The 12597-nt window shown below is 39.5% G+C and overlaps 3 protein-coding genes across 3 annotated transcripts in view; all 3 read left to right on the top strand.

Annotated features, from left to right (window-relative positions):
* Positions 1–11633, top strand: part of LOC124638111 (glutamine--fructose-6-phosphate aminotransferase [isomerizing] 1-like) — a 34643-nt gene extending 23010 nt beyond the window's left edge. The window contains exon 2 of the mRNA XM_047174967.1: positions 11530–11633. The gene's annotated coding sequence lies outside the window, so the exon portion shown is untranslated. The remainder of the gene's footprint in view (positions 1–11529) is intronic.
* Positions 492–6666, top strand: LOC124644832 (elongation factor 1-alpha 2-like; the record flags this gene model as incomplete). The annotated part of the gene is made up of 3 exons (XM_047184437.1): positions 492–599; positions 5295–5456; positions 5553–6666. Coding segments are annotated over 3 exons (342 nt in total), but the record flags the coding sequence as incomplete, so codon positions are not given.
* On the top strand, positions 9273–12248 carry LOC124638102 (glutamine--fructose-6-phosphate aminotransferase [isomerizing] 1-like). Its single transcript, XM_047174957.1, has 2 exons — positions 9273–11529; positions 12106–12248. The coding sequence occupies exon 1, from the start codon at positions 9505–9507 to the stop codon at positions 11527–11529; it is 2025 nt and encodes a 674-aa protein (XP_047030913.1). The 5' UTR covers positions 9273–9504; the 3' UTR covers positions 12106–12248.
* The last annotated feature ends 349 nt before the right edge of the window (positions 12249–12597 follow it).

The following is a 12597-nucleotide window of genomic DNA, read 5'->3' on the forward strand; positions in this document are numbered from 1 at the left end:
CTACCTATTGCTATGCACTACCTATGCTTCAACCTCAAGCCTGCAAGAAGCAGAAAAAATTGAGGGTTACATGACTAACTGATGCAGATTATTTTTGTAGTTCCTGTTCTCGTGACAATCTTAGAAATTTTGGGAAGAGCTCAATTAATCTGTCCTGCGACAATAGCTATTTTGGAGAAGAAGATTAGTATGACGACAATGATTTTAAATAACGGTACTTCCGATTCGAAGAATCATAAAAGACAATCTCCCGATGACCTTACCTACACAACTAGTTAGTATTCTCGAGGTCTCTCTCTATATGTTGCTGGGGAGTTTGTTCCACCACTTCTTCTTCCCAGCAAAAACACATAGGAAGTAGTGAAGGGCGGGCGTTTTGGGGGCTGTCTTTTGTTTTGACGTTCGAAAAGTGCTGATTTTTAGCCTACTTTGAATAAATGACTTTTGATTTTGATTTATACGTACGTGTGATGTTCAGGTGATCGTGCTGAACCACCCGGGCCAGATCAGCAACGGCTACACGCCCGTGCTGGACTGTCACACCGCGCACATCGCCTGCAAGTTCGCCGAGATCAAGGAGAAGTGCGACCGTCGTACTGGTGCGTACATTTGCTCCATGACAACAAAATTTGACATTGTTTGGTACAAATAATATATCCAAATAACTTATATAAAAAAGTTAGTCTTCTTCAAGTGGTACTTAATTTTTCATCACAGCTCGCACATTGTGTTTTCCCGTTTCAGCTTCTAAGCCCCTCACCCAACCGTCCTAATACAGTAATATTCATACCCACCTGTGAATCGACCTCTTTTCCATATCCTTATCCATCAGTAAGTAATACAATAGCCCATACGCATCATACAATAATTTTGACCAATTATAAACAGGTAAGACTACAGAAGAGAGATTTCTTTTCTTGGAGGGCGCCACCGCGGCACTGTTCACCTCGGCTCCGCGATCATAATTAAAGTAAAAATACTATAAGTCGTGAAAAAATACTGCAATACATGTATAACGTTAAACTATTACCGAAAACACCTGGACAAAGTGAAGCTATAGAGTGAAAGTGGAAGACCAGTGTAAAAACAAGTGCATAAACTTTGCGGAAATTAACAACAATAACTTAAGTGAGGACTGTCAACAACCCAACAAAAATAAAAAGTGATAATATATAACTTCAAAGACATTACTCGATTAATGATTGCTGTGTTTGAAAAAAAAAAACAAAACAAGTGCATAGTAGAAGCAACACTTCTAGGAGTTCTAGGTTATCTATTGGAATTTTGCAAATCATCTTAGACCTACCAAGTCAAACGAAGCCCCTAGCGACATCTATTGACGAGTGGTAGAACCTACCCAGCGTTAACTTAACTATAGTGCGTCAGTATCGAAAGAACGGATAGTGTTTTCGCTTTTCGCTATTCGCCGCTAGAGGGCACTAATACCAATCCCGGACAACAGGAATACACTTTTGATTGATAAAATATATTATTTCTAGCCAAAATGGAGGAAATAAAAAATCTATTAAAAGTCATGCAGGAGGAAATAAGACAGCAAAAAATGGATATGCTGGATATGAAAGAAGACATTAAGAACACCATTAATAGTAATATAAACGAAAAGTTTAAAATTTTGGAAAACAAAAACGAGCAATTAGAACAACAAATGGAGATACAAACTTTAAAGATAAATAACCTGGAAAGAACACTAAAAAGGAAAAACTTGCTCATATTTGGAGTCGAGGAAGATGAAACTACATATTGGAATTTGGAGAAAAAAGTTATTGATATAATAAACAATATACTCAACATCAAATGCGATACCAACAACATTGAATGCGTAAGAAGACTCGGAAAAAAAGAAGGAAAAATAAGACCTATTGTTATAACGTTAACTACAATGGGTCTAAAAATAAGAATTCAAAAAAACAAGAAGAAGTTGGAGTCAACGCCTTATTATATTAAAGAAGACTTCCCCCTCGAAGTACTTAACAAGCGCAAGGAACTACAAAAAGAAGTTAACAAAGAAAGAGAAAATGGTAGATTGGCGATTATTAAATATGATAAAATTGTAATTTTAAAGAACCGAAACCATCAACCACAGAAGCCGAGTTCAGATAATAAAAAAAGAGTACTGCCAGAGTCACCAGAAGCGCTAGGCCCTGTAAATACACATAATAAAGAATTACAACCTACAAAGATAAACAAAACAAATAACATGGATAATTATCTGCTAAAAAAAGCAAATTTGCAATTTAATTCCCACAAAAACACAGGAATTCACCCACAAGAACCTCCAGCGCTCCAATAACAATTAACAACGGCCCCTCCCCATCTCCCAACACGGCTAGTCACCGCGGGAGAGGACGACTACAACCCTCCAGCTTACCAAAATCTTTACATCTGCACATATAATGTTAAATCATTGCTATCGCCGCAACGAATGATACTTTTAAAACATTCATTATTAAATATAAACTACGACATAATAGGGCTATCAGAAATCAGAAGAAAAGGAAACGAAATTATTGAAGACGAAGACCATGTTTTCTGTTTTACAGGAGAGACACAAGGCCAATACGGTGTGGGCTTTTTAATTAAGAAGAAATATAAAAACAACATAGAAAACTTCATAGGCATATCAGATAGAGTTTGCCTCCTAAACATGAAATTTGGCAAAGAAACAATAGCAATTATACAGGTTTACGCCCCTACCTCTGCAGCACAAGAAGAGGAAATTGATATTTTTTATGATCACATCGATAAGGCTCAGAAATTAACGAAGGGAAAAATGATTTTAATGGGAGATTTTAATGCAAAAATCGGGAAAAGAAAGCCCATAGAAAACATAATTATGGGACCATATTGCTATGGAACGAGGAACGGCAGAGGAGACAAATTACTACAATATGCATTAATAAACAAACTCACAATAATTAATACATTATTCAAGAAAAAATTCAAAAATTTATGGACATGGACTTCACCAGACAAACAACATAAAAACCAAATTGACTATATTATGAGCAACAACCCAAAACTATTCACAAATTTTGAAATTTTAAATAATAGTATATTTCCAAGTGACCACAGGCTTCTAAGAGGCACAGTGGAACTGAAAAAAGTTAAGAAAAGTAGAACAGCGTACAGTGCTGAAAGTCGATTTGAAACATGGAGCGACGAAAACCAACAAGCGTATATCGACACTTTGGAGGAAAAATCTCTACAAATACAATGGGAGCACAGCGATGACATAGAGTCATTTTATTTAAAGGTAGTAACGGCGATAAAGCAAAGTCTAAATGCTGTCACATCAACAAAAAGCCGTAGAGCTATTCTTACCGAAGAAACTAAACAACAACTTAAGAAACGCATCGAACTTCAAAATAAACCATCCAAAACCAAAGAGGAGAAACAAGCACTTACAGATATCTACAAAACTACAAACAAAATGCTAAAAAAGGACTACGATAACTACAGAATAGAAATAATTGAAAAGAACCTAATTACCACTGGTAGTCAGAAGAAAGCATACAAACAAATAAATACAGAGAAAAAATGGATACATACACTGAAAGCAAAAACATATACAAGCAAACTACAAACGCGAAAAGATATTATAAATATAGCTACTGAATTTTATACAAATCTCTATCAAAAAGAGTGCAGCGAAGGAAACGAGTTCCGAAGATACGAACTAGAACAAAATACACCCGTCGCGCCTTTTGACTACGGGGAAATATTGGAAAAAATAGACAAATTAAAAAAGGAAAAAAGCCCAGGTCCTGATAACATCCCGAACGAAGCTCTTAAAACTGGAAAGAAAATGTTGATACGCCCCATCACAAGTCTATTTAACAGGATCTTAGAAAAACAAGAAATACCTAAGAGCTGGGGCGAATCTCGAATAATATTGTTGTATAAAAAGGGAGATCCTACAGATATAAATAATTATAGACCTATTAGCCTGTTGCCAACATTATACAAACTATTCGCCATGTGTTTAGAAAAACGAATTGCAACAAGCGTAGAGGCGAGCCAACCAGTGGAACAAGCAGGATTCCGTCCGGGCTACTCCACCATAGATCACATACATACATTGGACCAAATAGTAGAAAAACACACAGAGTTCAACCAGCCCCTCTACCTTGCCTACATAGATTACGCAAAAGCTTTCGACTCAATTTCACACGAGAGTATATGGCAAGCGCTCACAAACCAAGCTGTTTCACAAACCTACATAAACATACTCAAAAACATATATAAAAATAGCACAAGCAGGGTGAAACTGGACAGACTTGGACCAAAAATCTATATAAAAAGAGGAGTCAAACAAGGAGACCCATTGTCCCCAAAAATATTTATAGCCGTGCTACAAGATATCATGAAAGAACTTAAATGGAGAAAGAAAGGAATAAAAATAGGTACACAATTCCTTAGCAATCTGAGATTCGCAGATGATATCATAATATTTGCAAAAACAAGCAACGAGCTGGAAACAATGATAAGAGAACTAGATACAGCTAGCAAAAAAATAGGCCTACAATTAAACACCTCAAAAACTAAAGTTGCAACTAATAGCATACAAAGACCTATAATAGTAAACGGAACAGCTATAGAGTACGTGGAGAGTTATATATATCTTGGGAAACAAATATCATTTAAGAAATCAAGACACGAAGATGAACTACAACGCCGTATCAATATGACTTGGAGAAAGTACTGGACCTTTAAAGAAATACTGAAAGCAAAACTCCCACTGAAGCTCAAAAAGAAAGTTATCGATTCATGCTTACTGCCCTGCCTGTCAGATGGAGCACAAACTTGGATTTTCCTAAAGAAAACTATACACAAAATACGTACCTGCCAGCGCGCTATGGAAAGAAGCATTTTAGGCATAAAACTTAAAGATAAATGCAAGAGCGAAGACATTAGAAAAAAGACACAGCTAATAGACGCAGCACAGCACGCGCAAAAACTCAAGTGGAGATGGGCGGGACACGTCGCCCGCATGACAGACGAAAGATGGACAAAACGAGTCACTGAATGGTCAGGTCCAAGCGGAACAAGGAGTAAAGGCAGACCCAAGGACCGCTGGATTGACGAAATTCAGAAGATTGCAGGAAAAGATTGGATGATGAAAGCAAAAAATCGAAAAAAATGGAACAAGCTGGAGGAGGCCTATACCCAGAGCGGGGCCATGCGTATATATTAGTCTAGATTTTTATTCAGTTTTGTTTTATGTACATTCAATGTAACTTGCATGGAAATAAAGGCTATATTATTATTATAAGACTACAGAGGTGGACCCGAAATCGATAAAGTCTGGCGACGCGGCCATCGTGACGCTGGTGCCCACCAAGGCGCTGTGCGTGGAGTCGTTCCAGGAGTTCCCGCCGCTCGGCCGCTTCGCAGTGCGCGACATGCGCCAGACCGTCGCCGTCGGCGTCATCAAGGTATTGCTGTCTATCCAGCTATCTGTTGTTCTGTGCCGTCTCTGATCAACAAAATGCTCAGCTTACTTTATTAATTTGATCGTCTTTTTATTACAGAGTGTTACCTTCAAGGAAGTCACAACGGGTAAAATTACCAAGGCTGCCGAGAAGGCCCAGAAGAAAAAATAACTATGGGGCATGTTAAGCAATGTAGTGCAGCCGACCAGCACCTGCAGCAGCGCGGCGGCCGGCGGCTGCACTACCGCCCCGTCGAGTCCTAGCCGAGTCCCGCCCCCCCTAGTGTCTCCCCGCAATCGGAGCTTCTTCACTGGTGACATCACGCTCGCCCTCTACGTATGCATTTATCATAGCACGATATTCTTAAAGTTAGTTCGTTTTAGTTACGCTTACGTGTTAAGTTTATATCTTTGTGATTATTTTAGTCGTAAGTTACTCGCCAAGTTTGAGTTTCCGTATCTGAAAGCTCGTTACGTTTTATTTTTCCATCGCAAGGAGTTTAGGAGGAAAAGCAATGGAGTGGTGGTTGGATTTTTAAACCAATTCCGTGCACAGAACAACACCATGACTGCTTCGTGAATGTCATCCGACTCATTCTGACACCTATTCTCGTTGATATGTATTTCTTGATCATTTCTAATTGTTATATTTTATTTGTTATATTCTATATATTTTTTCAGTATCACGTTTCAAATTGTCTTCTCATAAATCCATAATATTATAATATTCTGGTTTATTAATGAATAAAATTCATTGTACTTATTTATATTTTTAATATGCCTAGATACGTAGGTGTAAGTATTATCGTATCTAATTATTTCACGTTATAATGGTCGAAGATTATTGTAAAGTTAACATCAGCGTAGTTATTGAGGGAATTTGATTGTAAATCAATCCCCTGTAGTTAGCAGTATGACTAAAGCGTTAAAAACGTAATGATAGAAATTTTGAAATGTTTGTAAGGCGTAGTTACCTAATTTTTGTTCCTAGTATTTAAATGAAAATGAATTAATTTGAACTTCTGTGTGAGGGTTTGAATATTCAATTCTAATCTACCCATTAAAACTGTTTCCATAATCTTAACTGTTTAGATATTCTTACGTACGGAAAACAAACTCGAGACTCATTTTAAGCTAAATGTAACTTTGTAATTTTTTCAATAATTTTGTAAAGACCTTGATCCTTGATAAAACCAATAAAGAAGCTACTGGTATTGGACGAGTTTTATTTTATGAAGTAAAATGATCTTATACCCATATGACTAGCTGTCTCCCCGCGGTTACACCCGTATTCTGGGTAGAACTTCCCATACCCAGGCTATGGTATTCTGGGCTTAAGTACGACCTTTCCAACAGTAAATAATTTCTGCAATCTATTTAGTAGTTTCGAAGCCAAGGGTACAAAACAATATTATTGTAATTAAGATCAACTGTACTTGGCACAGCTCCCATGAGATTCCAACAGCCCCGGATCTTCAATTTTTTTAGGCGGGGCAAAAACTGAAAAATGCCGCCCCGTCTACTTATGTTTATTCACCTTTATCATCCATTTAATTTCAGCTTGGGTGCAATCATCACCCAAGCGCCACCTATGTATTGAAAGATTTTGAGTAGTACATATTGATCAAAGTACTTAGAGTAGTTACAAGGAATATAAATAAGAACGTTCGAACGAAAGCCACTTTTTTGGTAGGTAAAGGACTAAAAAAAGGTGTCCAAATCATTGTAGGCTCAAACTGTTGGCCAGGTTTACGTTATTCGAGAGAGACTCATGCAACTGTAAAAAGTAGCGCGAGCGAAGCGAGCGCGCAAATTTTTTCAATTTTGGGACACAAAAAGCTAATAAGTTTCAAAAAGCGGTGTAAAGTAACAAGCAGTCGGAAGCGCAAACTTTTTGTTTTTAAGGACTCCGTAAAAATATTTTTTGCTACATTCGACTTATGTAGTTACGAAGGCAAACTATGTATCCTACTATTGCGCGAGCGAAGCGAGCGCAAAATTTTTTGAGCCCACGACGCAAAAGTACCTCATGATTAAGTACATTGTAAAGCAACAGCGAACTTTTTTAAATTATTTGTTTGATGACTCACAAATTAAACTGGGAATTATGTAAGTACAAATAAAAAGAAACTGTGATGAGAGCGAGTGCCATTTGTGTTCGTTGATTCGGTGCGTCAATAAAAATAATAAACAATAAGAAAAATGGACATACATTGTCACTTAGCCGCGAGCGTAGCGAGCGCGAATTTTTTCACTTGGTGGATGTTAAAAGTGGAAAATAATCAAACAAAACGAAGGCGACTTTTTAGAAACTTTGCTTGTCAGTATCATGATACAATGTGAAAGTTCCTTATCAAAAGGGTGTAATTTCATTGAAATTTCCTGGTGGTGGGGCGTCCCGCGGCGCCCCTGAGACCGAGGCGCCCGAGTTATTCGCACACCTTGCACCATAGGTTAAGACAGCCCTGTAGGTAACTATTATAGTAATCTGTGATGTAGGATTTAAAACAAAAATAAATATGCGATAAGCGTTTCTGGCTCATAGATGATCGCAAATAATTTTAATCAGTTTTAGTTTGCTAAAACTTCCCCCCCGTGAATAATAAATGTTCGTGCAGTCGAGCAGCATGTCTCACTCTGCGTTCAGGGTATCGGTCAAGTTGATATGACCATGAAATTGCTGTACCTACTTGTGCTATTATTTATTCCGTGGTCAAAGTTAAATAAATGATGAGTAGTCCATTGGTCTGTGAAGTGTGAATTTGGCAGCCGCCTGATTTTGCTGCCGCCCCTTAAATTTGCCGCCCGGGGCATGGGCCCCGGCTTGCCCCCCCCTAGATCCGGGGCTGGATTCCAAGGGATGCCATAAGTCAAATTATGCCTCTGGTATGTACCTACTAGAGGCGGATATGAATAAGAAATATTTTTATGGTGGTCATTCAATTATTAGTGGAAATTCTTCTTTTGCCACGTGGCACTTTATTTACTTCATTTGGAATTCCAACAAGAAATACACAACTTCATACATAAAAAATACAAACACAACCATGCAATGTGTTTCCTCATAATGGAATCCACATCATGCCGTAGACCATTTAGCCCACTTCTACAGCTTGTGTGTGGTTTTCCTTAACCGACTATTCCGAGAAGTAGCAAAATCAAACTATTTGATGATGAGTGTGCTTCATGGTCGTGGAGACTTTGCAGGCCAGTGACACGTTAGTTCGCGTGATCCCATGCAGAATCAAGACGCTTCAAGAGAAAACATAACGGGAACGTGCTACCTGGGGATTGCAGGACGGCAGGTGATTCCGGTGTGAATTGCTCCTCCCATCAACCATTGGTTGGTTGGAGCAGGAGTCTTTGGCCTTTGAGTGAATATTTCCTGTGTGGGTTCAACCATTTTTAACGAACTTCAAAAACAAAAGGAAGAGTCTTATGATTATAATCAAATGATATTGGAGTGCTTAATCAATTGTGTGTAGTGTGTTAAACTAAAGTGTTATAATTACGCTATAAAGACGGTGCCGTGGCATGCTTTCACACGACGATGTCCCGTGTTAAGTCTATAATTTTAAAAGGATAGCGTATGTTAGGGTTCTAGTAGTTTTGGCGTGACAGCGAGACGTTATAATTTTATTTTAATGTTTATAATAGTCTCGTAAGGGTATTATTATAACCAATTCATTTATATTGCTTAAATGGTTTAAGATGTGACTTAAAAGTTCGATATCCAAATATCCAAAGATTTTCGTAATGACAATGACAACTAGTTGACAGTATTGGCAGCGGTACGTTTGACACTTGACAGTTGTGTTATCAAGTTTCCGTGAGGTGGATAAGTTTTCGCCGCATATTTACTTACGATACCAGTGAGCTGTTGATAACGAAACACGATGACGTGTGCTTTGCCGTAAGTGAAAGTAACTAACAAGTGGTAGGAGCAATACGCGTAGGCCTTCAATATCTGTTGTGTATTGTGGCAACTGCAGTCTGTCGCGAGCCGTGGTTTTGTACGCTTGGATCCATTATAACGTTCTGCTTCGTTTACGATGTGTGGAATTTTTGCATACATTAATCATCTAACGCCTAAAACAAGGCGAGAAATATTAGAATTGTTAGTAACCGGATTAAAACGCTTGGAATATCGTGGCTATGATTCAGCAGGCGTCGCTGTTGATGCCGCAGATCAGAAAGACATCGCTGTTCTCAAGCGAAGAGGCAAAGTAGCCGCACTCGAGGAACTGTTGCAGGAGCGCAGTGTAGAACTGTCAGTGGAAGATTGTGTAGAGTCGCATTGTGGCATCGCTCACACGAGATGGGCCACTCACGGCGAGCCCAGCGCTGTCAACGCTCATCCGCAGCGGTCTGGCGAGGACAATGCTTTCGTTGTCATCCACAATGGAATCATCACCAACTACAAAGAAGTTCAAACTTTCCTTGAGAACAAGGGCTACATTTTTGAATCTCAGACTGACACTGAAGCCATTGCTAAGCTGATTCATCATCTTTACAACCAGCACAAGGATTTCAGCTTCCAAGAACTGGCTGAACAGGTAATTCAACAGTTAGAAGGTGCCTTTGGTTTGTGCTTTAAGTCCCGATACTTCCCAAATGAGTGTGTGGCAACCCGCCGTGGTAGCCCACTGCTTGTGGGCATCAAAACCCGACGTCGCCTCTCCAGTGACCATGTGCCCATCATGTACACCAACAACAAAGCTACCCGCGGTGTTGTGCCATCTGTGCCCAGAGTGAACAGCCATGCTCATTTCCAGCCAGAAGAAGAAAGAGAAGTAGAATATTTCTTTGCCTCTGATGCCTCTGCAGTAATTGAGCATACAAACAGAGTTCTGTACTTCGAAGATGATGATGTTGCTCACATCAAAGATGGTGTTCTTAGCATTCACCGCTTGTCTGGCAGTAGCAGTGATCCTCATCAGCGAGAAATCTTTACCCTGAAATTGGAACTGCAGCAAATTATGAAGGGAAATTATGACTACTTTATGCAAAAGGAAATCTTTGAACAGCCAGAATCCATTGTGAACACTATGAGAGGACGTCTCAACTTTGCTGATAGCACTGTTACTTTAGGAGGTATTAAAGATTATATCCCTGAAATTAAAAGGTGCAGGAGGTTGATGTTGATTGGGTGTGGTACGAGCTACCACAGTGCTGTAGCTACTCGTCAACTTCTGGAAGAATTAACCGAATTGCCTGTTATGGTAGAGCTGGCTTCTGATTTCCTGGACAGGAACACACCTGTATTCCGTGACGATGTTTGCTTCTTTATCTCTCAGTCTGGAGAAACTGCTGACACTTTAATGGCTCTACGCTACTGCAAGCGTCATGGTGCTCTTATCGTCGGAATCACCAACACAGTAGGAAGTTCCATTTGTCGCGAGTCTCATTGTGGTGTGCACATCAACGCCGGCCCGGAAATTGGTGTCGCATCTACAAAAGCTTACACATCTCAGTTTGTGTCTTTAGTAATGTTTGCCCTGGTAATAAGCGAGGATCGTATATCTCTTCAAAAAAGACGCGCAGACATAATTGAAGGTCTACATGAATTGGACACAAAGATTCGTCAAGTTCTAGCTTTAGACAATGAAGTGAAAAAATTGGCTGAAGACCTGTACCGTCAACGATCTCTACTTATCATGGGTCGCGGATACAACTTTGCCACTTGCCTTGAAGGCGCCTTAAAAGTAAAAGAATTGACGTACATGCATAGTGAGGGCATTATGGCCGGTGAACTGAAACATGGTCCTCTGGCACTAATTGACGACTCGATGCCGGTCGTAATGATCGTAATGCGCGACCCTGTTTACACAAAATGTATGAATGCGCTACAGCAGGTTACTGCCCGTCAAGGTCGCCCTATCCTCATTTGTGAGGAAGGCGACAAAGAAACAATGGCGTTCGCTTCACGGTGCCTACAAATACCTAAAACTGTGGATTGTCTTCAGGGAGTCCTCACGGTTATCCCGATGCAGCTCCTCGCGTACCACATCGCCGTATTGCGCGACTGTAACGTCGACTGCCCACGTAATCTCGCTAAATCGGTTACCGTGGAATAGGTCACTAGCACGACGCCGCGAGCCGATACAGTCTACTACTACTACTGGTCTATGTACATTTTTAACTCGCGATTTTTATTGCAAATAAATTAACCTTTAATAAACTATTGTGCTTTTAAAATAACTTTTAAAGTCAGTCAGATCGGGGTTCAAGTACCTGACTACCTCCAGTGCACCTACCGTAGTGCACCTACCCTAAGTGCACCTACCTACGCGCTTGTCTACCTACGTGCCTGTGTCTACCTACGTGCCTGTGTCTACCTACGTGCCTGTGCCTACCTACGTGCCGCGCCTATCTACGTGTCCTGCATCTACCTGCGCGTCCGGCATCTACTAGCGCGCTGCACACGTACCCCGCCTGACCGCTGCCGAGCTGCCTGACTATACAGGGTAGTAGTGTTCTATAGCGGGCTAGAGCTTAACGCGTGCTCGAATATTCTAAACTCACTCCCGGCTCTGCCGATCCTTTTGTAGAATATACTTATATACTAATTTTCTAAATTACTCTTTTTATTTCCTCACCTAGTAGACTACCTACCACTAAATGCGGAAACGTTAAAGTGGCTAAACGTTAAGGTAACTTTACACTATTATAAGCACGTACACATAGTTGATACTACTGTAACATAAAACATCGACAATAGGGTAGTGTCCAGGGTCGAAATAATGAAATAATATTTAGTCCGCTTTTTAGATAATCAAAAAATATTGGATACGTATTTTTTCTTTTTTTAATTAAACATAAAATAACAAAGATAATACGCTTCAAAAATTAGGAGTGGGGGCCTTTTACGTCACAGTGTCCTGAAAATTGTAGCACTTTGTGACGTCACACTCAACTTTAACACGCTATATCTTAACAAGTTCTGATCCAATTTAAAAAAGAAAAAATACGTATCGCTTAATTTTGGACAATCTACAAGACGGACTAATTATTATTTTTTAGGAAACTAGCCTATTAACTAGGCGTTAATTGAAAGCAAAGTATTCTCTAACTAGAGGACCAAAAACAGTCGTGGATATTATTGTTTTGTGAAATTAATTCGAAAATACTTTAGTCATGCTTAA

Source organism: Helicoverpa zea, chromosome 2 (genome assembly GCF_022581195.2).
Source record: "Helicoverpa zea isolate HzStark_Cry1AcR chromosome 2, ilHelZeax1.1, whole genome shotgun sequence".
NCBI classification, from domain to species: Eukaryota; Metazoa; Arthropoda; class Insecta; order Lepidoptera; family Noctuidae; genus Helicoverpa; species Helicoverpa zea.